The 25974-nt window shown below is 33.0% G+C and overlaps 1 protein-coding gene and 2 long non-coding RNA genes across 15 annotated transcripts; 2 read left to right on the plus strand and 1 right to left on the minus strand.

Moving 5' to 3' along the window:
* Positions 1–200: 200 nt before the first annotated feature.
* Positions 201–1624, minus strand: LOC8259176 (LOB domain-containing protein 2). The gene has a single exon (XM_015721397.2). It carries the CDS (start codon positions 1143–1145, stop codon positions 201–203), a length of 945 nt encoding a protein of 314 aa, XP_015576883.2. The 5' UTR covers positions 1146–1624.
* A 3890-nt stretch (positions 1625–5514) lies between these two features.
* LOC125370099 lies at positions 5515–14062 on the plus strand. Its single transcript, XR_007215888.1, has 2 exons — positions 5515–10873; positions 10911–14062. It is a non-coding gene; the product is annotated as an uncharacterized LOC125370099 (long non-coding RNA).
* Positions 14063–14157: 95 nt separating this feature from the next.
* Positions 14158–23034, plus strand: LOC112535373. 13 transcript variants are annotated; one of them, XR_007215883.1, is made up of 3 exons: positions 14158–15645; positions 17282–17353; positions 17804–23034. It is a non-coding gene; the product is annotated as an uncharacterized LOC112535373 (long non-coding RNA). The 13 variants fall into 13 exon arrangements; XR_007215879.1 differs by having other exon boundaries at positions 14158–15289; positions 15553–15645; positions 17282–23034; XR_007215885.1 differs by lacking the exon at positions 17282–17353 and having other exon boundaries at positions 14158–15289; positions 15553–15645.
* The last annotated feature ends 2940 nt before the right edge of the window (positions 23035–25974 follow it).

Below are 25974 nucleotides of genomic sequence, written 5' to 3' on the forward strand. Positions count from 1 at the left end.
CTTTTTTAACTTGAGATAATGTACATATAAAGTCACACTTTATTGGGATCATATACCTTAACATCTTTCGCAACCCTTAAATCTTAATTTTTAATAATGCAACAAATTGAAAAATAAAAGGGTAAATCTTTTTACCTTCAATTGGCTTCTTTTCAACTGCATGCTGTTGAACATGATGGAAGTTAAGATTATTTAGATTATTAATCTCTGTGTCCTCTCTCATGGCCTTGGACACTAAACTGATGATTAAGCTCATAAGGTGCATAGCGAATGCCTCGGCCTCTAACTCCTCTAACTCTATTCAATGGTGATGGTGCAGCATTATCAGATCCATGATATTCTCCTCTCAACTTCTGGGTTAGCATTTGTTGTTGTCCTTGTCGATGTCCATGCATAAAATTAGTGTTAGGAACACTAGCTTGTGCATTCTCACAGAACCCGGCACTCCCTGTATGACTACCTTGAGCATTAAAGCTATTAGCTACTCGAGTATTGCCTAGATTTCCTCTTTGTTGTGATTGCACAAGAGAAGGTACGATGCAACCTGGCTGACCAATATTAGTCCCATAATTATTGAGGACTAAATTTTCTTGCCTTTGTTGAATTGGCCATGAAGGAGCAGTAGGATAACTATTCAAGGGTAGTCTTACAACATCAGCATTAATATTGCTATTGTTATTATTATACATTGCTAAATCCGATGCTAAATTCTCACTATTCCAACCATAAGTTCTACCAGATTCACTGTCATTAAGTACCATTCCTTGCAAATTACCCAACGGCATACTACGTGACAGGATTTGCAGCTTCTGGTTTAAGTGATTAATTTGATTCTTCAATAACGCATTCTCTTGCTGTAGTTGCCTATAATGCCCCAATGGACCATTGACTTTATCTTGGTTCCATAACCATGCTTCCCAAACTAAAGACTCAATGGCCTTAGCTCTATCTTTAACTTCAAGTTCTCTCATCATCTTGTTCATGTTACTTATGCCAAAAACCTTTTGTGCCGCTTGCAAATCTTCAGTTCTGTCAACACCAAAGTAGGGTTGCAATAGACAAACATCTCCACACTTTCTCCTCTGATGCTTGCATGCTGCACATCCTCGTCTCCTACTTGATTCTCCATTGTTTTCCCTTGACATCAGTTGTTGCCCAAACAGTTAATCAAAATAAATAAATAAAGGAATATATATTGAAGGACTTTCGACAAGACAGCTTAGGCTCCGAGCTTCAAGAGAATTAATTAACAATCCGACTAACGGACGGAAGCGGAAATTACAGTACAAGAGGGATACGGAAAAGGGGGCCGGGTGTTAATAAATTAGGAGGAAATCAAATCTAAATAGGAAATATAAAACCTTATATAAGGAATTTAGTTCTTTTTAATATTGATTTTTTTTTTAAATATTTGGTTCGTTTATTTTTTTATTTTTTTAATAATAATATGTGACCACATATTAATTGAATTATAAGCATTGTGCAATATTAAGGAAAATAAATATTTAATTTTATTAGTAATTAAATTAATAATCTTCCAAAAGAAATTTAGTTTAGTAATAAAATTGAAAAGTATCAATTAGGCTTTTGATTTAGTTAACTGAAAGAAAATCCCTGCAATACCATATACAGCAATTACTAATAGTGTACCAAAAAGTGACATACGCCATGAATAATCACCAATTGTATTATACTCACTTGAATTGATGATTTATTTCTTGTTGGTTTTGTACTGTCAATTCCTCAACAATATCCTTAAAAAAGAAAAATCTAGAGGAAAGGAGCAGTATTTGGTAAATAGAGTGGACTTATGTCAATGAGAATGCAATTAACCTGTACCAAATACAGGTTTCAAAAAGAGAATTCCGTTAAAATTGGGGTCTTTTACAGAGATACGCGTTTTAACCATTGCAATGACAAAAATACCTCAGAGAAAGCGGAAACATGGCGAGCTTTATAAATACATTTGGAAACCTACAAAGAAAGAGGACAATCAACCATTAACAACAACAGTTCTCAGCAAAATTAAGGCCTACTCAGCACAATTTCTCGGCAAATATATTTTTTAAAGCTTTAGTTTCCGTCAATTCTCATTTTTTATATTTATTTATTCATACTTTATTCAAACACCAATTGTTGAATGCATTTTATATATTTGCATTTATTTTTATTACAAATTATATTTGTTTCTGGCAGTGTCAAGGGAGCAAACTTTCAAACACATTACCTACAATCTTAAAACCCATTTGTTTGAGCAAAGAACTCAAAATATAGACACATCAATGTCTTTTATCCACTAACACAAAAAAAGAAGAAAAAGTTCCACAAACTCACAAATTAGGCAATAATTAAAAGTAAGAAAGCAAAAACAAATGGGAAAGAAGGCTGATGCTTGGTTGTTGTTGATGGGCACAAATAGGTATATTTGTTGGGTGGAGATGGCGACAGTGAGGCGACGACTGTAATGCTATAGGGGCGGCGACGGCGATGGCGACGCAACGGCTTCTGCGTGATGGCTCCCTTTTGGAGATGAAAGTGTTCATCCGTTCTTCTTGAAGCATGTTTGTGTGTTTTTTATATTGAATTTGGAGTTTTAAGTTTTTGTTGGATTTTGGAGAAGAAGAGCCGGTAGAGAGAAGTTTGGAGTTTGGATTAGGATGAATCTCTTCGTCTTACATGGTGGAGTCTGGCGGTGGATGTGCCAGAGGAAGAAAGACTTTATTTTTATTTAGGTTCTTTTATCTTTTAAAATTCAATTAATATTGAATATTTTATTTTTTACTATTAAATCTTATTATCTTTTTCCTGATAATTTCTTTTTATCTTTTAAGAATCATTAAATAATAAATATTATTTCTTTATTATTATATGTGCACTTGAGCATCACGCATGAACTAAAGTTTTGATTAGGAGGCTTGACGGCATTTTTTGAGGTGTTGGATCTTTATGCTTGTTGAAGCTAAATATGACCTTATTTTTTTAAAAGAAATGGAGCATTTAAACCCTATTCTATTCTAACAATTACTTTAACACCGTTAAATTGGTTTTAGTTAGGTCCCACACCTAGGGCTGAAAATGTAATAATTCTTTTGCCAGTACAACTACTCTCACCACCACTAATGAGAAATCAAGCTCATCAATTACCCTCTTTATCAAACCTATCAGAAAATCAATTTCTTAATTAACCTCTTTATCAATAGAACTCTAATTTTAATATCACTGAAAAAAGCAGAACTCTAATATCATACCTAGCAAAGCATTAGTAAATCAAGCATGCAACTTCAAAACCTTCCATCTTTAATTGTAACTAGATCAATATAGTTATACATCATCGCATTACCACCAATCTCATTTGCAAATTGATAACATTAAAATCACAATCCCTAGATATACAGTTGTAATCTTGCAACCAAAGGTCACGATGTCGAAAAAGAAGAGCAGGCACACCATTTTAAACTCCCATATCAATGTCGCTTTTGTAATGACGTGAAAACCCCTAGAGCCTCCGATACCAGTATCAATTAATTTAATAAGCTCATACTCAATAGTAAACTGTAGAATCGTGAAGTGGCCATTGGTGAAAGTAAGAACAGATAAGCGGGAATTAATAAAGCAAGGGAGAGATGGTAAAAGGCCTAAATATAAATTCTTTAACAGGATTGAGATGCCGTTTACGCCTATAAAGGATGCATTGTTGTTTTGGCCTCTGGGCAAGCGAGTTTTATTAATAGCCAGAGACAATAAAGAAAAGAAAAGTAAAAAAAATCAAATAATAAGGGTATATTTACTAATGGAAAATTATGTGAGTTTTTTTATAAAAAATTTCACATAAAATATAAAAATATAATTTTGTGCTTACTTATGTTATCTTTAAAAAATAAAAATAGAAAATTATTTTTCATATTTTTTAAATTATAACTGAATTTTAGAAAATATATTTAAACATATTTTTTATGTTTTTCTTTATATAAGAAGTCACTTGCTTTTAAATAAAAATAAAAATAATAGCAAGCAACTATACTTTACAAATTTTATCTATGAAAATAAAAAGTTTTAATTTTTTTAAAAAATTAGAAAATAAAATAAAAGAATTTTCTATAACTAAAAATGCTTTAAAAACTTTAAAATCCTTATGGCATTTCAATTTTATTTTTTCAATATGATTTCTTTAACTAAATTGATTGATTGTAAATGTGTTAACAATTGAGATTTTATATATATAAGTCATATTTTTTATTTTTTATTTTAGTATAAGCCATTTTTATTTTAGTTACTAAGTAATGGGTCCTATCACTCCATCTTATTAAAATTTAATGGTGTGCAAAATGAATGTTAGAAGGAGAGTTTAATATTCTATTTTCTAAAATACAGAGTTATATTAGGTACAAAACTTACATAAGGGTTTAATGTAGCAAAATATATAAATATTAGGGTCATATTTGAGACTTTACCCCGTGATGGTTATATGCCTCCCAAACTCAAGCTAAAATTGAAATAAAAGAGTTTTTATTTTAATTTTTCGTATGTGCGGATAACCTTTATATCTTATCAGATATGGGCTGAAGATTGGGAAGAAAAAATAATTAAATATTATTTAATCTTTTAAATCTAATTTAAAATATAATTTTATTTTTATATTTTTATTATATTAAATTTATTTAAATCTTAATAAAAATTAATTACTATTATATCTGTATTAATCAAAAATTAATCTTATAATAATCTAAAATTATAAAATTAGTGTGAAATTAAATGCATGATTAAAATAATTAGTTAATATATTTTTTATTTATTTTAATTTTAGAAAACGATTCAATTTAGATAAAATTAAATTTTTTAAATTATTTGTATTCATAATAATATTATATAAATTATTTATAATTATTAATATAAAATAAATATTTTAATTAAAAATAATTTTATCTTTATTTTTTAATAATCAAATGATATTAAAAATAAAAAATAAATTAAAGACAAGACATTAAATGTTTAAAAAATATTTAATTTTATTAAAAGATATTTATATTAATAAATCTATTATAGCTAAAAATGCGATAATAATTTTTTATGTATTAACTATCTAAATGAAAATAATATAAATAGAATATTTATTTTTAATGTAGTTTAATTTTAATATATAGAAATAGTAATCTTAGTTATTTATTTTTTTTAAAATCTAAATTTAAATTTTATATAATAATTTGATAAATTAAATATTATTTTTAATATATTTAAAATTCTTAGTGTTAAATTATACTAAAAATAAAAATTAAAGACAAGACATTAAATGTATTATTTTGATTAAATATTAAAAATAAAATCTTAAAGAGGAGCTTCAATTAATAGTTGAAGCTAAGAATCATCTTATTGTTCTGAGACAGACCGTTCATAGCAGGAGTGTTTAGCTAATTTAATTCCATCACTTGCCATTAAACTTTTTTTTTATTATTTTATTTAAAATAATAATTACCTTTTATTTTAACCGACCATCTTTAGTAAACTGGCAATAAGCGTAAAAATAACGCTGTCCACTGTCACCGACTCAGATCCACGCCGACTCTGTTGTTTGCTATAAATGCTAGCCATCCTGTCATCATTCACTATTTAATCTCGGCCTTCAATCTCCTCCTCATATACAACTTCTTAATTGCTTCTCTAAATAGTTGGGGATTAATCATTGCATAACAACGCATTCTTTTCTCGGTTTAGACCTCGGTTCTCTATATAGTTGGCTTTTCAGTTCTCAGTTATTTTGATTCAGTGCGTATGAGTTTTTATTTTGAGTATCATGTAGATCAGGTCGTTGATCCGACAGAAAGAGTTGGTTCAATTTGGCATTATCGCCGTCCCTGTGGGTTAATATATGATCTTGTTTAGTTTTGATTTTTTTAACTTATTGGTTTTGATTTGTTGAAACTAATTTAACTAAGAGTATTTTGATATTCTATAGCTGGCTATTTTATTGTGGTCGGATTTTAATCACTCGAATATTGAGGCTTGCAAGATGCTTGATTTTTTTATCAGAGTTGATTGGATCAATTGATGGGAGTTAGGGTTTGTCATGGAAGTATAGCTCTGATGTTATCAACTTGACAATATGTTCAGCAATCTTTCAAACTTTGTTATACCTTGTTTTTTGATTTCTTTGGTATTCCTCTATGAACTAAATCTACACAGATTCAATTGCTTTCTTCCCAAGGCTCTCTTCCTGTCTCATTAGGATATTGGGCTAAAGTTTGGGGGAAAAGTAAAAGGGTTTCTTGCATCTCATTCTCTTAAATTTGTTATTTAACACACGAGTTTGCGAAAATTTGTATGCCCTAAGATTGAAAAATGGCTTTTTGATTCAGTATTATGCTTATTGATTACTAACTATGTTGGATCCTTAGTGTGTGGATTGTGTGCCTTTCCAGAATTGTATTTGCTTCTGGCCCAACATGTGGCTAAGACATTTGATGCGGATATATGGTTGCTCTAAAGTTTAAAAGTGGCTTTTCGATTCAATATTATGTCACTTGAATCCTTATTATGCTGGATTCTTAGTGTGTGGATTGTGTGCCTTTCCTGAATTCTCTCTGCATATGGAGCTACATGTGGCTCAAACAGTTAATGCAGAGATATATTCGCTAAGATTGAAATTGGCTTTTGGATTCAGTATTATGCCTCTGGAATCCTGATTATGTTGGATTATTAGTTTGTGGACAGCCTTTCCAGAATTCTAAAACAGTTTTCCAACATATATATTTGCACTAAGATTCAAACTGGCTTTTTGATTCAGTATTATGCCTCCGAAATCCTGATTATGCTGGATTCTTAGTGTGGATTGTGCGCCTTTCCAGAAAATCTATCTGCATCTGGAGTGGCATGTGGCTAAAGCATTTGAAAAAAATGAGGTGCTTGTGTGGCTAAAAACCTGAAAATCAGTTTTCTGATGACCCGCTGTACATTTCTCAATCTTATTTCGTGATTTTATGTCTCCTGAATCCTCTCGAAAAAAATGCCTCTTTCATGCTGGCTAAAAGTTTTCAAATAATGAGTTTTCAGTCTGTTTTCTTAAACTTCCTGATAATGTGGGCTTTAAATGTTGCTTGTGTTGCCAAAAGATTGAATAATCCTATTCTCAGATCTCACTCTTTTTTCTTGATTTTATTATGGCTCGAAATCTCGAATCTTATTTTAAGTAAGACTGGAGATTTGATTGTGATGGATTCTGAATATTGGTCGTGCCCTTTGTTAAGTTTCCACCAGCTTGTAGAGATTTGCATGCTAAGTTTGAGCAAGGAGTTTTCCTTCCTCTACAATTTTAACTGAACCGGTATTTTTAAATGAGTACTTTTGGAACTGGAATTATTTCTGGTTGTTTGTGGTGGTAGGATTGAAACTCAATCTACAATATTTTGGATGTTCTGGTTGAGGGGATGGTACCATTATTGTTTTGAACATGTGATATCAGATGAAAATATTATTGCTTTTCTTTGATGGTACTCTAGGGCAGATATTATGGATATATTTGGATTTGTTTCATTCTGCTTCTCTATTGTGCATATCCTGGATTGCGCACTTGAATTATGCGGTTTGACTAGAAATAAGTTGGACCATATATAACCTTTTTTTTTTTCAAACAGTTCTTTGATAATTTTTCATTGTGTACTAAACTAAGACCGGAGATTTGATTGGTTCTTTCCAGGAGTTGTCTGCGTTCTTCTGATGATTCATATCTTAACTCAGCAATTTGTTATTTAATGCTCATCCGAGATTGTGGTTTAAGCATTGGTATTACTATGAACTCATTCTGTTCTTGCTTAGATGATTTGGTTCAATCATCCACCTGGACTATTCAATCAAAGGATAACGAGCATGTTTCCCAACTCTTCTCAAGAAAGAAGGCTGTTTCTTTGTAGAATTGTGCTCAATTTCGTATGTGACAATTGAGGGAATAATCCCATGAATGAGATTGTTTGATATCATACATTGATTCTGTTTTATCTGGTCTTTTAATTGAATGATTAGTTGTGAATTAAACATGAAAGTGGGGATTTCGCTGCTTGCTTCCTAAGTGTCCATGTTTCTTAATGATATGGGCTACAGATTGAAAAAGAAGAAAAAAAAAACAAGAGAATTTCTCTTAGTTCTTATTCTTTGCTATTACTGAAGTTGGTGGAAATATATTTTGCCAAGATTGAAAAATGGCTGTTCTTGGATCCTATATTGACGGTCTGAGTGTGGATGGTCTGTTCTCCCAAATTCTATCATCATATGTAGCAACATCTGGCTATTGAGTTCACTTTGCTATCCCATTTTTCTGGTTTGGTATCGCAAACTTTTTTTTAATTTTATTTTTATCCTAACTCAAATGTTCATTTTGTTACATGTTTTGCAGCTCTTGCTTTCTCAAATTCTCGATGGTGTAATGCTGGCACTCTAGCAGTATACTGAATTACTAAGTGGAAGTGTGCAATTTTTATATTTTTATTGCTTTTTGCAAATGTAACAAAACTGAGATTTAGCTGCGTGCATCCTGGGTGTCTATTTCTTATATTGAGGATATGCGAGAGGACTGTTTTGGGTTAGTGATTTGGTATTATATGGCGCTGGCTGCATGAATTGCTTACTGTGGAAGTTGTCTTGCTATCTCTCACATTCTTTCAGAGGATGATGCTATTGCTTTTTTCCCTTTTTTGCCCCACTTGTCATGCTGTGCAAGTTGGTATTTCGGTGCATCCCGTTTTCGGTTCTGTGCAAGGTTGGATAATGCTCTGATCCTTTAACTGGTTGATTATACGTTTTCTAACAGTTGAAGTTCTAGATCTTGGAGTTTTGGAAAAAGATCCTTTTCAGGCAAGTATAATCAAAGCCTCTCTCGGGAGCTAATAATGCTAAGTTCAGACTTAGAGTTTGGTTTATTGGGCATCTCAGTATGCATGCTGTGCATGTTGGCATTTCAGTGCATCCCGTTTTCGGTTCTGTGTATAGTTGGATAATACTGCTGACCCGTTAACTGCTTGATGATACATTTTCTAACAGTTGAGGTTCTAGATCTTGGACTTCTGGTAAAAGATCTTTTTCAGGAAAGTATAATAAACCTTTCTCGGGAGCTCGTAGTGCTAAGTTCAGCCTGACAGTTTGGTTTATTTGTATGTGCTCATTTCTGCTGATAGTGCTCGGACTTCTTGGACCACTCCATCGTAAAGAACCTATAAAATGAAAAATCCCCTACTTGATAAAGGTTCTCCCCTTATGGATGGAAAGGTTCCTACAGACTAGTGATTCTGTGATTTACATATTTTGAAGGTGGGCCCATCTTTTGCATGTTGTATTGTCAATGCTGCATGTTGGCATTTCGATTTATCCTGTTTTCGGTTCTGTGTATAGTTGGATAATGCTGCTGATCCCTTCACTGCTTGATGATACATTTTCTAACAGTTGAGGTTCTAGATCTTGGACTTTCGTAAATAGATTTTTTTCAGGAAAGGATAATTAAAGCCTTTCTGGGGAGCTCGTAGTGCTAAGTTCAGCCTGAGAGTTTGGTTTATTTGTATGTGCTCATTTCTGCTGACAGTGCTCGGACTTCTTGGACCACTCCATCGTAAAGAACTTATAAAATGAAAAATTCCCTACTTGATAAAGGTTCTCCCCTTATGGATGGAAAGGTTCCTACAGATTAGTGATTCTGTGATCTGTCATATTTTGAAGGTCAGCCCATCTTTTGCATGTTGTATTGTCAATGCTGCATGTTGGCATTTCGATTTATCCTGTTTTCGGTTCTGTGTATAGTTGGATAATGCTGCTGATCCCTTCACTGCTTGATGATACATTTTCTAACAGTTGAGGTTCTAGATCTTGGACTTTCGTAAATAGATTTTTTTCAGGAAAGGATAATTAAAGCCTTTCTGGGGAGCTCGTAGTGCTAAGTTCAGCCTGAGAGTTTGGTTTATTTGTATGTGCTCATTTCTGCTGACAGTGCTCGGACTTCTTGGACCACTCCATCGTAAAGAACTTATAAAATGAAAAATTCCCTACTTGATAAAGGTTCTCCCCTTATGGATGGAAAGGTTCCTACAGATTAGTGATTCTGTGATCTGTCATATTTTGAAGGTCAGCCCATCTTTTGCATTTGTATTGTTGATGTGTTGATGAATTATTGGTCTAGCAGTATTGGAATCTAACTTGGATCAATGTTCCATCATGTGACTTTCTTTGCTATTGCGATCTTTCATTTAAGTGTGATTCAGTTTGATTTTTGTGCAATATTTGATTTCAGATCAGTATTTGTAGATTGGCTGCTTGATATGGCAGTACAATTGGTTTAAAATGTTCCCATTTTTTTCAAGTGATAATCTCTGAAGATTGAGAACTATCGATTTTGATTTGTTAAAATCCAATCTGATGAACTGTGGCTGATATTGGAAAAAAAATTTGATTCTTGTTAATTTCTTTGATGGTGTGCTAGGGCCTTAATTGAGGATGAATTTGAATTTATTTCTTTATGCTTTTCCCTTGTGTATCTTGGTGTAAGCACTAGGATAATACCTGGGAGGACTCCGTAAAACATTGACTTATACTTGTCTTTTAATTGGTTCTTGACATTGTTTTTTCGTCAGCTAAAAGTTAAGCTGGAGATCTGGTTCTTTTTTTTTTTTTTTCCAGGAATCTTCTTCGTTCTTATCATGAGGACTTATAGGTTTTTGTTCTCCACAATTTTTTATTTGCTTCTGTGGAAATGCACTAGGATTGAGAAATGGCTTTTCGTAGATTTCAGTCTACTTTTCTTGCTTGAATCCTTTGTTATGTTTGATTCTGAGTGTGTGGACTGTGTGGTATTCCCAGATTCTATCATATGGCATGACGTGTGGATAAAAATACTGAGAAACAGGTTTTCTTGTATATCACCCTTAAATACTGAGAAACAGGTTTTCTTGTATATCACCCTTAAATTTGTCATTACACTCCCTCATAGTTTTGGATTTCACTTTTGAGAGTTCTTGCATCTCTAAAAGATTGAGATTCTTTTTGTTTTCTTAGATGTCAGTCCACATTTCTACTTTATACCTTCTGAATGTTGGATAAAATTTTTAAAAGATGGTGTGTTGAATCTCGCTTTCAGATTAGTGGTACGCTTCCTCGTATTTTTGTGTTTTGAGGGTTGTTTGTGGGGTTAAAAGATAATGAGTTCCGTAGGTCTCTCTTGAATACTTGTCATTGAAATTCTTTTGGTTTTCTCAGATGTCACTCTAATTTTCCGACTTCATGCCTTCTGAATGTTATCTAAAAATTTCAAAAAATGGTATCTGTTGAATCTCGCTTTTGAGGGTTATTGTGGGGTAGAAAGATAATTTTCCTAATACTTTGATTTTGAGTATTGATTGTCTGATTTCTATAGAACATTGTTCTAAGATTGAAATTTGCCTATCAGCTTCTAAAGCGATGTAACATTGAGAAATGGGTTTTTCCAGACCTTGCTTCATAATCTTGTCATTTATTTGATTATTGAGAGTAGTGGATTATCTTAGTGTTGGTTCTTTTTTATGGATTCCACTAACTTATAGAGATATCGGTGTGAATGTTGGAAAGATGGGTTTCTTTCCACAATTTTGTATATTAATTATGATTTCTGTTAGTGATCAATCTTGAGTTTTGGTTGTGTACTTTTGTAGGATTCCACCAGCTTGTGGACGTGCAAGCTAAGATTGAAATATTGGTTTTCTTACCCAGCAGTGTCCTTTTTCTAATTTTTTCCCCCTAATAGTGGTGGAGTTAACGTTGGTTGTGTACTTGTGGTACTTTCCGGGATCAGTAAGCTTGTGGATGATATGATAGAGAAGCTTTATTCTGCTTTTGTTATTTATCCGTTCTTGTGTATGTTTGGATTTTTGAACCTCAGTATAATGAATGTAAGTTGGTCTTGTTGCCTTGGAATTTGAACACAGAACTGATGGATAATAGTTTCCCCAGGTTCAACATTTTGACTGAATGTGGAAAATTGGGGAAGTATTTGTTGCCTTTGAATTTCAAATTTTCATCCCTTAATAAATAGATCAATGCAAGGCTAAGAACTACTTGCCTCTTTTTTCAGGGTCATTCTTGATTCCACCAACTGTTATCGGATAGGTCTTTTCAGTAATTTTGATTGATTAACAATATCCTGCTTCTTGAACATTTCTGAATTGTACAAGAACCCATATGTGAATCGTGGGTTTTTGTTGGGGTCCTCTTTGAATTTTGAACGCCTTGGGCTTCAATTGTAGTTAGCTTAATTGGTCACTACATCTTGTTTGGATTACTATTATTTTCACACCCCTATTTTTCTTGTTTCATATTTTATCCTACTAAAATTTAGTTCATTTCTTACATGTCTTGCAGCTTTTGGTTTCTCATTTGTTTTATAACTAGCATGGAAGCAGTAGACTTTGGTGGTTATGTATACCCTTCTTTAATGTGGAAGTGCTTCTTGCAATGCTAGCTTAGTTTTATCTATCCATGTCTTTTGTTGAGGATCTGCAAGATGACTTTTTTGGGCAAGCGACTTGGTTTTGTGTATTGTGTGGTGCTGGCCTACTTGATGTGTCCTAAGGATTCTTTTTGTACGTGTTTGACAGCTATTGCTTTCCCACTTCTTTTTGGCCAACTCGGCATGCTATGCATGTTCGCATTCTATACATTTCATTTTTGGTGCTGTGTCCTGCTATAATAATCACATAACACCTGGTTGGTAGTTCAAAAATGCTGCTGATTATTCTCTAAACTACCTGATGATCCTTATGGGCTACAGATTACGGCTGGTGAGATCCAAGTATTCTGAAGGTTGCCTCTCTTTTGCATCTTGTATTGTCAGTTATGGTGTTGATGATTAGAGCAGCAGTGTTGGAGTCTTAACTCGCATCAATTTTCAACTATATATGTTCTATTTTGCCAACTTCTTTTGCTATTTTGATATTCAGTTACAGTATCTCATAATAATGTTGGTTTTGTTTTGTTCCTTGTGTTAGGGCGATTCATTTTGATCTTGTGCAATATTCAACTCTCAGATTGGTATTTGGTATACTGGCTTCCTAATGCGGTAGAAGATTGTTTGATGTGGTTCTTTCCATGATTCATTTTTCTTCCAAGCTATAATCTGTAGAGTTAAACCTATTGTGTTTGAAATGTCAGATTCTTACTGATTGGGTTTTCTTGGACTATCTCTGATTGTTTAGCGGTGGTAGGATTTAAATCTAATGTTAGGATTTTTGAAGAGTCTTGAGGCTTGAGAAAATGTTGGGGTTTCTGGAAAATCTAGATTGTTTTGATCGGTTTGATTGATGAGAGTCAGGGTTTTCGCATTGTAACTGCTATTGATTTGGGCACGTGCTATCAGAAGTAAATCTGATTCTGGTTTATTTTCTTTGATGGTGCTGGGGCAGAAGATCACGGATGAGTTTGTGTTTGTTTCACTCTGCTTCTATCTTGTGCATATCTTGGTTTGAGCAGTTTGGATGTTGAAGGATTGTATAAAACCTTGACTTGAATTTATTTTGTAATTGGTGGTTTGACAGTTTTTTCTATCTTGGTTCTTGTTCTGCTTTTGTTATAGGGTGTTTGCCGTCTGGCTTTTTGTGTTTGTTTAATCAAACATCGATATAATTGATAAGCGATAGCCATTACCAGAGGTGGAGAATTTATGTTGGTCTGGTTGTGTGTTTTGTGGAAACTTGGTTTTTCATCCCTTTACTAAATAGAATTAAGCCCGAGAAAGCCAGTTGAACTTTACTAGACGATGAGGCAAAAATTGTGTATGGGCACAGCAACAGGCCATTCCTTCCTCAATGAGGAAGAATTGCTCCTGCGGAAGTTACAGCTGCTAATGCTCTCCTTGATAATTGATGATTTCTGATCTTGGTTTTGGCCAAGTTTGATGTAAAGGACCGACTCTTGTATCAGCATCAGAGATGCTGGAGCTATTTGAGTTGCCTATTCTTTTTCTATGTTCTTCTGCTCACGTTCCCAGGGATGTTTCAGCAATTTGGTAGTCATGGTTCTGTTTTGGATTTCTTTCAATTAAGCAAATATGACATTTATATTTTAACCGTGCAGAGGCTACATGGCACCAGGATGCCCATTATGGAGTTGGGTTTGTAGAGTTGAATATTGTTGTTGGGAAAAGCAAACTCTTTTCAGAATTATTCTTTCCTTCCGAAAACAGAAGAGAAGTAATCTGATAATTAGATGTCAAGCTATGCTTTATCCAACTTGGTGCCTATGCTTAGCAATCTGAATTTCCAGAAAATGACATTGATCAGATGCTTTATCCAACTTGGTGCCTATGCTTACCAACAAAAAAGTACAGTTAAGAATATCTTTGTTGTTCGCTAATTTTAAAATGGTAAGAATGCTCTTAGGTGGAGCTGCTATTTCTGAACTTGGAACGAATGCATATGGTGGAATTGGGGCCTTGACGAGTCAATTCGATCAAACTTCAGGGTGTACCAAGTGAAAACCGAGTCCCGTGTAGTCAAGATCTTAATCTATTTTATTGGTTTTCTACGAATTTTCATGCTGTTTTCAATTAATTTTTGATGATCCACCAAACTGTATTATGCAGTACTGGTTCCCAATTTTGAAGAACCAAAATCGTTTTTGCATATTATGCAGGGTAGATAGAGGTTAATGCTTTGTTTCAATGAAATTTTGATATAACATGGGACTGGAGAGTTTCAAGTGGGCAAGGGACGAGAGGGTGAATGGTGTTCTCTGCTTCAATACTATTTGAAGTTTTTCGTATGGAGTGGTAAGCGCAGTTTTCAGTACTATGATAGAGCACATCCTTTCTTTTCTTACCAATCTAAATTAATCAGAATTTGGTATGGTTATGCATATAAACATGAATCTCTAGCTTTAATCAAGAGTGTCTGCGTCCACTATTATCGATTGATTATGCCAATGGAACACTAATTATCTTTTGTTGGTGGATAACTGGGTAAGCATTATACAAGTCTGTATATGTATAAAACACAGATCGGTGTTATTTCCCAGTCTTGGAATAAGATCACATTAGCATTTCTTTATCTTACAAAATGAAGGGCCTATGGCCGGTTAACAAACATGACTTTTGGATAAAAAATGTGACTTGCCAACTGATGTTCCTTCATGGTGAGTTTTAGGGTTTGAAGTATCTTCTCTGGAGAAGCTAACAGCAGAACCTGAGGGGCTATTACAATATTTAGAACATGAACATGAAAATGGAGATTAATAAGGAATTTGGGGAAGCAGTGCATGTCGTTAACACACACGAAAAAGGGAGAATCGTTCGTTTGTATGCTTTCTTTTCTAACCCATTTTTCTTATCTCTTCCTTCATCTTTCGTTCTTTTACCTTATGTTACCTTCTTCTAACTTGGTGTAACTTCTCTACCTTTGGCTTTTAATTTCACATATCTTTCCCGCTTATCAGCTTTTCTAATCTTTGTATCTGATTTTCAGAGAAACCGCATTTAGTTTACAGTATCTTTTCTTTTACCCTTTCGCAACACTAATTTGTTGGTTTTTATTTGGATTTTTGCTTGCGGTCAATTGATAGCACCGAGTCCCCAATCTAAGCAAAGTTGGAATCTAAGCAAAGTTGGAGTAAATTTCAACCACACAATTTGAGCAACAATCTGAGCTTTCAAAGGTCCGATTTGTCTCTTTATAAGTGCTTCAAATTCTGATTGTGTAATTTGTAGCGGCAAACTTGTAATCAAATAGAGAGCTCCTAAGGTTTCTTGGGGTTACAGGTAGTTTCTAATTCAAGGCTTTCTAGTTGGTGATGTCAATTTTTTTGAGTTGTTAATTTCTAATATTTTCAATTAGCTTACCAATATTAGAGTATACACTATTGGATTTAATTGGATTAAATATGTATAATTGAGACGGATTATGAAACATGTAATGATAGGATATAAGGTAAAATGATAGAGAAAAAGGTCATGGAAAAATAGGAGTTCATCTAAGTAACTTTCAGGTTTGACAGCTCCTGTCATGTGTGTTTTGTCGGCTTTGTTTTATTTGTTCAGAGAACTTTTGGGATTTCAGCTTTACACTGATGTGGATCTAGTTGTTCTTAAGGTTGTGCGAATGATTTTTTAGAGGATTTCTGTGGGTTCTATGATAGGCTGAACATCAATTCTAGGACCTAGGATTGTGCAACGGAAGAAGTATCTCGTTTGTTTGTGTTCTTGTTTTGATAAATGTGGCTGCATAGTCTTGGTCGAGGTTTGTGTAGTACATCTAGAGTGAGTATTCAACATTTAGAGTTCAGAATGGTGTGAGATGACAGAATATAAGGTGTAAAAGAATGGCACTAATATTGTATTACTAATTGCTTAAACTGTGTTGCTAATCTAGTTTCATTTTGTTAGATTCTGCAGGAGCCATTGATTAAAAAAAACTGCATCACCATCTATTGCTGTTGAAGTCATTATACTACAATTTTAACTAAAATCAGTATGTTCCATGTTACCATGTTAGGTTAATTTTATATGTAGACTAGTCACTCAACAACTATTTCTAATCATAAAGCTTAAACCAGACTTTAGTGGTTTTGTTTGTTAATACCGAGGTCGTTAGAAGCACATATTCGATTATATTGATACTCTCATTAAATTATACTAAAAAACTGTCATGGCCTTATTGTAGTGAAATCTAATTAAAAGATAGTTGGCATAAGTTGTGCTATAGATGGATTTTATCTAGAATCAACTAGAAAGTATTGGGTATAGTTCTCTAGGTTTAAGTTATTCCTAAATTAAAAAGATTTTGTTTGGGGTTTTGTTGTATTCTTCTGTTGGATTGAATGTTATCAGAAACTACCGATTGGGATTTTCATGACATAAGATTGCGATATTGTTGGTATAAATTGCTACAATATTTCCTTCAAAAATTTTATATGATTATAGCAATTGCTCGTCGTTGAAATGCCTTCACTGGTGTCTCTAGAACTGCTGAATTTGATTAAATTTGGAATTTCTTTTGTTCTAGTTCTATAACTGTCGTTGTTCTTACATAATTTTGCACTTGATTAACTTAATTAAGCTGATCGAACTAGTGCCCAGTCCCGTGAATTGGTAATAAAATCACAATACCTACAACCCTTACATTTCACAGCTGTTCACAACCCTACCCAATACCCATTTCTGCCTTTCAGGTAATTTGATGTTATATATATATATTTTTTTTAATTTATACATTTTTTTTTTGTGTTTTTATCTTATACACTCTAAATCTCAATTTCTCTCTAATATTTTTGACACCATTCTATTCTTTTTTAGATATTTGCTCGATCTTCACTAAGAAAAGGGAAAACACCAACAGCCAAGTCGTCGTTCTTTTTGCTGTTTCATGTGATTCTTTTTTCCTAAATCTGTTTCTGATTTCTATTAGTTACTTGCTGTTAAGTGGTTAAAGCTATTGGTTACATGCTTTACTCCATTTGCTGTTTCTTTTATTGTTAGGCACGTCTTTTCTCCTTAGGTGTTAAAATGTTTTCTCCATTTCTTTTTGTGTTTTTATTGGTTTGGAATTTTGATCTGGTTTGTTTTCACTTCACTATTATATTAAATATGCATATATACAACTTATTCAGTACATTTTTCATGCAGGCTGTCATATTAAGGTTTTAGATCTTTGCCGGTAATTTATCAGTTCTAGGGTTTTTGATTTATTTCTTGAGTGATTTCTATGATGATAACTTGGTAATCTTAGCTGTTTGGATTGGATTCAGGGAAAGAGATGACAAGGAAAAAAAGCAGAATGTAATTTTCTCTCTTTTTTGTTTTTCTTAACGTTATTAGGGCTGATTCATCGGAGTTGAACAAGCAAAAAAACTTTTGGGAACAAACGGGTAAATAAGGCATGTGAAGTGAGGAATTTGTTTTATAGATATCAAATGATGTTCCTGAGACTGGGGTATGAAGCTTGTTTCCATATTCTCATGGAGCGTGTGTTTTAATTCTTTGTTTCCAATTCTTGTTTATGATTTTTTTTGGTGGTTAAGATATTCTTGAATTGTTAACTGATTTACAGTTTCTTTCTTTCTCTGCTCATGCTCTGTAAGTGAAAATATTTATTTGTAAAGAGAATTCTAGTAATTTAGCTACAGAATTGCGACAGGTAACCTTTTTTTTTCTTCTAAAAAATTAAAACTATCGACAGGTGATTCTTTAGGCGACAGATCTGTCATTAAACTTGGCAATGGGTTATTTGTCTCTCGCTAGATTTAGCGATAGATAGATAGGCTGTCCCTATTATCCATTGCAAAGTTAGCAACAGACTGCTTATTATTCTGGGGCAGAGATTGTGATTTAGGATCTTCAAAATTGCTTCTTCTTCCCTTTGATGTTTTGGTTTGGTTATCAGGTTGACAATATATTGAATAATTGATTCTATTAGTCTTTGGTTTATCTTGTTTTTTTAATTAATTGATTTGTTGATAATTCTTATGAACTATAACTCAAACTGGAGATTTGATTGCTTGCTTCCCGAGATTCTGTTTCTGTCTCATCAGTATATGGGCTGAAGGTGGAGAAAAGAAAGGATGCAAGTTTTAATTTAACTCATCAGTATGTGGAGATGCATTTGCGCTGAGATTGAAAGTGGTTTTTCTTAGTTCACAGTCCACAAATTCTTAACTTCAAAATATCTCATAACATCGGTTTTTTTTTTTTCTTGAGTGTTGTATTTTATGATGTCCGTGCAATTCAATTTGATATTTATGCAATATTGATTTCAGGTCGGAATTTTGACTGGCTTCTTGATACAGTGGAAGAATTGGTCTGATGTTGTTCTGTTTTGTGTTTCATTTCTTCCCAGGTTAGAGGATTGAAGTTCTAGAGCTATTGATTTGTTAGAATTAACTAAAAGGAGCATTATCAGAATGATCTCTGGGTGTCTTATGGTGGTAGTCTTGTAGGATTCAACTCCAATTTGAAGATCTGAGGCTTGAAAGTATGTTCTATTATTTTGAATGGTTTTACTGAGGGAAGTTGGGGTTTTCATATTGGTCAATTATTAATTGGAATGTGATAGCGAAAGAAGAACTGATTCTTCTTATTTTCTTTGATGTGTGCTAGGTCTTAGTGGTGACGAATTTGAATTTGTTTCATTTTGCTTCTCTTGTGGGTTAACTAGCAGTACAATGAAGAACTGTGGAAAACATTGACTTGAACTTGCTAATTAGTTGGTTCTTTGCAATGTTTGTCTGTGAACTAGACTGGAACTGGAGATTTGGTTCCTTTCTTTCCAGGAGTCTTCTTCATTCTTCTGAAAAAGATACGATGTAGGACTAATAAAGCACCACTCAGCAGTTAGTGATTTAAGGCTCATCATAAATAATGTTGGATTCTTATAGTACTGTTGTGTGACAAAATAAAAAAATGTTTTTCTCCAGAATTTTTAACATTATGCTTCTTGATTGTGGTGGATTTTGAATATCAGCATGTAGAGTAACATATGGCTACCAATTTGCACTCCGAAATTGTGATTATGCTTCCAGATAATGTTATTTTCTTAATGATTTCATATTTTCTCATTGTTTTGTGTATTGAGTATTGGTTGTGTGATCTTTCAGGGTTCTATTGGAGCAATACATGCGCTAAGATTGAAAAGTATGTTTCCATAGATTGTACTGTACAATTATGTGATTTAGTTGATTTTGGCAGCGGGAGATTTTCTGAGTATTAGTTGTGAGTTTTCAGGATTGTGTCTGCTCGTGGAAATATATGAGCTAAGACTGAAAAATATATCTTTCTCTACCAAATTCCAAGTATTGGTGTTGTGTGCTTGTGTAGGAATCCTCCAGCTCGTGGGGATGTGTTTGCTGTGATCTGAGAATAGGTTTTCCTGGGCAAAATTTTTTTTTTTTTTTCAATTGCTAACTTGGTTATGACGAGGTTTTCAACTTGCGTAGCTATTTGACTTTCAGTTAAGTTATACACCTAGACCGAGATTGGTTGAGTTTTCAGTTGGATGGATAAATACAGCTTTTGGAGTTGAGGTGCATCTAATCCAATAAAGAGTACATTAAAAGAAAAAAAAATTACTCTTAATATACAAATTGCTCATGTATTTATTTTATTATATTAAATTGCTTTTATATTTTTAGAAAACTAACTATTATTTTCTTTTTGCCCAAAGTCAATGCAAGTAAAGCATCAAATTGATAAATAAAATTACAATTTCATCTTTAGATTTTTTAACAAAAACTGAAATTGTCTGAAACTAATTTTTTTATCAAAATTCTAATAGAACTTTAGTATTGTTACTGTGATATTATTATTATTTGTAATTTTATAATCATTGTTGCTATTTTTACTACGTAATCATGTTCTAGACTGTTAGATAAAGTTATCCATATGCATGTTTTCTTATTTGTTATGATATATTCATAGCAGGAGATTTAGCTAGTTTATTTCCATCTCTATCCATTGAACTTTTTTATTCTGTCATTTTTTAAAAATTATCTAACCGACCAACTGTAATGAACAGGCAATAACTTAAAACCTGTAAAAGTGAAGCTGTGTGTCCACCGCCTTAGATCCACAATTAACCGGCTTTGTCATTTGAAAAGAATAATACCCTTCCTTTCATCGTTAACTATATAATCTCAGCCTCCCATCTCCTCCACATCCAATTGCTTCTTGAAATAGTTCGGTGATTAATCATTGCATAACTTTATTTCCTTGGGATTTAGGCTTGGGTTCTTCCTTTGCTTTGCCAAGTGCGCTTTTCAGTTTTCAGTGATTTTGATTCGCGCGTATGGGTTTTGCGTAGATCAGCTTGTTGGTCTGAGAGAAGAGTTGGTTTAATTTGGTATTTTGGCGGTTCTGTGGGTATAATATGTGTTCATATCTAGTCTTTTAATTCTCTCTGGTTGGCTATTTTGTTGTAGTAGTATCTGAATCACCAGAATATTCAGGTTTGCAAGTTGCTTGATAACTTTGTCAGATTTAATTGTATCAATTGATGAAAGTTAGGGTTTTGTTAGTGGAAGTATTGGTCTGATGATTGATCATGTTTTAAGAACTGGTCTGATCTTTGAATTTGTTGCTTTTTGTGTTGGATGATTTATCAACTTGACAACATGTTGAGCAATCTTTAAACTTTGTTTTACGTTGTCTTTTGATTTCATTAGTCTTCCTTATTAACTAGAACTAGACAAAGATTCAGCTGTTTTCTTCGCAGGGCCCTCTTCCTGTCTCATTAGTATATGAGGTAAAGATTGGGAGAAAATACTAAGGATTTCTTGCATCTTATTTTCTACAATGTGTTATTTAACTCATGATTTTGTAAAGATATATTTGCACTAAAAATTGAAAAATGACTTATTTGATCGAGTATTATGCTTTATTAAATTTTAATTATGTTGGATTCTTAGTCTCTAGGTTGTGTGCCTTTCCAGAATTCTATTTGCATGTGGAGCAACATGTGGCTAAAACGTTTAGAGTGGAGATATAGTTGCTCTAATATTTAAAAGTGGCTTTTCGATTCAATATTATGTCTCTTGAATCCTTATTATGCTGGATTTTTAGTGTACGGATCGCGTGCCTTTCAGAATTCTATCTGCATAAGGAGCAACATGTGGCTAAAACAGTTGATGTAGAGATATATTTGCACTAAGGTTGAAATTGGCTTTTCAATTTAGTATTACGCCTCTGGAATCCTGATTTGCTGGATTCTCAGTGAGTGGACTTTCCAGAATTCTATCTGCATCTGGAGCAACATGTGGCTAAAACATTCAGAAAATGAGTTGCTTGTGTGGCTAAAACATTAAAATCAGTTTTCTGATGACCCGTTGTACATTCTAACTTGAAAATCAGTTTTCTGATGACCCGTTGTACATTTCTCAATGTTACTTCTTGATCTTTTGTCTCCTCAATCTTGTCGAAAAATATTGAGAAGGTTATCTTGATTTTATGCCTCTTGCATCCTCTCTAGAGATATTGGAAAAACTGGTTTTCAATCTTTATTGTTACACTTCCTGACGTGGGTTTGAAAGGTTGCTCGTGTTGCTAAAAAAGATTGAATAATCTCTATTCTCAGAACTCTGTCTATATTTTGTGATTTTATGACTTGAAATTCTTGAATCTCATTTAAAGTTTTTCGTACGCTCATTGATAATGTTGGATCACGAGGGTTGCTTGTGTGGCTGAAACAGTAATATTCGTAAGAGATTAAAATTTCTGTTTTCTTTGATGTCCCTCTATTAGTTGTGGATTTTGAGTATTGGCCGTGTGATTTCTCGGGATTTGATTAGCTTGTGTGACAATGTTTCCAAGGATTTCTTGCATCTTATTCTCTACAATGTGTTATTTAACTCATGATTTTGCAAACAAATATTTGCGCGTGTTATGCTTATTGAACTCTTATTATGTTAGATTCTTAGTCTGTGGATTGTGTGCCTTTCCAGAATTCTATTTGCATGTGGAGCAACATGTGGCTAAAACATTTGAAGTGGAGATATAGTTGCTCTAATATTTAAAAGTGGCTTTTTGATTCAATATTATGTCTCTTGAATCCTTATGCTGGATTTTTAGTGTGCGGATTGTGCGCCTTTCCAGAATTCAATCTGCATAAGGAGCAACATGTGGCTAAAACAGTTGATGCAGAGATATATTTGCACTAAGATTGAAATTGGCTTTCAATTTAGTAATACGCCTCTGGAATCCTGATTTGGTCAGATTCTTAGTGTGTGGATGGTGTGCCTTTCCAGAATTCTATCTGCATCTGGAGATACATGTGGCTAAAACATTCGGAAAATGAGTTGCTTGTAGCTATAACATTCGGAAAATTCTATATCACTCTATATTTCTTGATTTTTTGACTTGATATTCTTGAATCTCATCTAAAGTTTTTCATTACACTCGTTGGATCATGAGGGGTTGCTTGTGTGGCTGAAAAAGTAAAATGCGTGAGAGATTAAAATTTAGGTTCTCTTTGATGTCTCCATAGTAGTTGTGGATTTTGAGAATTTTTTTACTGTAATTTCTCGGCATTTGATTAGTCTGTGTGACAATGTTTCCAAGGATTTCTTGCATCTTATCCTTTACAATGTGTGATTTAACTCATGATTTTGCGAAGATATATTTGCGCCAAAAATTGAAAAATGATTTTTTGATTCAGTATAGTTGCATCAATACCAATTGATCTATGATGAAACTAATTCATTCATAAAACAAAAAATCCATGTTTGAATTGAAATTGAAATACTGATGCAAGTTCTGAACAACTGGTTCTGAATCTACTTATGCCTATTTCAAAAATTCCGAATGGACTTTCTGCGCTTCCTGAGAAGAAAGATAGCGAAAGAGGAAAAAACAGATAGATTCATATCACTTCTGAATAAGATAGATTCATATCAGAAAGAGGTTGACAATAAGTTCTTTCAGAATTGACTATTTGTGTTTAATATTTAAAGTGGCTTTTCGATTGAATATTATATCTCTTGAATACTTATTATGGTGGATTTTTAGTGTGTGGATTGTGTGCCTTTCCAGAATTCAATCTGCATAAGGAGCAACATGTGGTTAAAACAGTTGATGCAGAGATATATTTGCAATAAGATTGAAATTGGCTTTCCATTTTAGTATTACGCCTATTGTTTGTTTTTCCAGAATTCTGTCTGCATCTGAAGCAGCATGTGGTTAAAACATTCGGAAAATGCGTTGCTTGTGCTTAAACTTTAAAATCAGTCTTCTGATGACCCGTCGTACATTTTAACTTTAAAATCAGTTTGTGATGATCCGTCGTATATTTCTCAATCTTATTTTTCGATTGTATGTCTCCTGAATCCTGTCAAAAAATATTGAGAAGGTTTTCTTGATTTTATGCCTCTTGCATCCTGGCTAGAAGTATTGAAAAACTGGGTCTTTAATCTTTATTGTTACACTGCCTGATTATGTGGGTTTGAAAGGTTGCTCGTGTTGTTAAAAAATGAGTAATCCCTATTTCATATCTCGCTCTATATTTCTTGATTCTATGACTTGAAATTCTTGAATCTCAAAGTTTTTAATTAGACTCCTTCATAATGATGGATCATGAGGGGTTTGCTTGTGTGGCTGAAAAAGTAGAATTCTCAAGAGATTAAAATTTCGGTTTTCTTTAATGTCCCTCTAGTAGTTGTGGATTGAGCATTGGCCGTGTGATTTCTCGGAATTGGATTAGCTTGTGTGACAATGTTTCCAAGTATTGGGAATTGCCCAGCATTCCATCAGCGACTGAGATGTGTTCTAAGATTGAAAATGGGTTGTCCGATACCTTACTGGACAATTTTACAGTTTATGAGTGGAAATTTCCCCTAGTATCGGCCGTGTTTCTTTCTACTATTCTACTAGCTTATCGATATATGGGTGCTAACATTTAGATAGTAGGTCTTTGATAATGACTTGGACAATCGGTTTCAAATAGTGATGGATTCTGAATATTGATCTTGTCCTTTTTTAGGATTCCACCAGCTTGCTTAGCAACAAGTTTTCCTTCCTCTACAATTTTGGAACTAGTATGTTTGGGAGTGTTTCTGGTTGTTTGTGGTGGTAGGACTGTAATTCAGTCTGTAAGAGTGAGGCTTGGAAGGATGTTCTACTATTTTGGATGGTCTGGTTGAGGAGAGTTTTAGACATATGATATCAGATTCTTTGATGGTATTATAGGGAAGATATTATGGATGAATTTGGATTTGTCTCATTCTGCTTCTCTCTTGTGCATATCTCAGTTTTAGCACTTTGACTAGAAATAAATTGAACGACTGTATAAAACCTGGACGTGTACTCTGATTTCAAACGGATTTTTGATAATTTTTCATTGTGAACTAGATTAAGACCAAACATTCGCTTCCTTTCTTTCCAGGAGTCTTTTGCATTCCTCTGATTATTCATATCTTAACTCAGCAATTAGTTATGTAATGCTCATCCGAGATTGTGGTGTAAGATTTTATTCTCACTCAGATGATTTTGTTCGATCATCCACCTGGTCCATTCAATCAAATAATAATGGGCTGTTTCTTTGCAAAATTGTGCTTAATTTCGTATGCAACAATTCCTCCTAGACTGTTCGTTAGTTGGGGGAATAATCCCACGTACCAGATTGCTTGATATATTGAATCTATTTTATCTGGTCAAACGAAACGTGAAAGTGGAGATTTCGCTACTGCCTTCTTGTGTCCATGTCTCTTCAGGATATGGGCTAAAGATTGAAAAGAGAAGAAGGAAATTGCTCTTAGTTCTTATTCTTTGCTATTCTTGAAGTTTGTGGAAATATATTTGTGCTCAGATTGAAAAATGGCCTTCCTTAGATCTTTATCTTGATTACTATATCCCTCATGAATTCTGATTAGTTGGATGTTGAGTGTGGATTGTGTGTTTTCCCAAATTCTATCATCATATGGAGCGATATGTGGCTAAAAATACTGATAGATGGGTTTTTATCAAAAATTTATCTAATTAATTAATTAATATAATTAGATAGAATTTGCATTATTATTTAATTAAGAAATTACTAATTAATTAATATAATATCTAGATAAAGTAAATATGCCATTTTTAAGATAGAATTAGTATTATTATTTAATCAAAAAAATTATTAATTAATTAATATAATATTTAGATATAATAAATATGCTATTTTTAAAATTAGTTAACGTGTTTAATAACAATATAATTATTAATTAATAAATTAATTGAAAATTTTTAAAATTAAACATAAATTTGAATCTTATGTGTTAAAATAGGACATATATTAAAATAAAAATTTTACAATAATATTATTATTTTTCTAAAACAAAAATTTTGTTATATAATTAAATATTTAATAATATAATTTAAAAAATTTAATTTATTATTAAATATATTATTAAACGGACGGTGAAACAAAGCAATACTAAACAATCGAGAAAAGCCCTATCTATTCTATTTTCTATTAGTAAAACCTAAACATCCTTATTGAAAAGAAAACTAAAGCGCTAACAGCAAGA

Source organism: Ricinus communis, chromosome 5 (genome assembly GCF_019578655.1).
Source record: "Ricinus communis isolate WT05 ecotype wild-type chromosome 5, ASM1957865v1, whole genome shotgun sequence".
NCBI classification, from domain to species: Eukaryota; Viridiplantae; Streptophyta; class Magnoliopsida; order Malpighiales; family Euphorbiaceae; genus Ricinus; species Ricinus communis.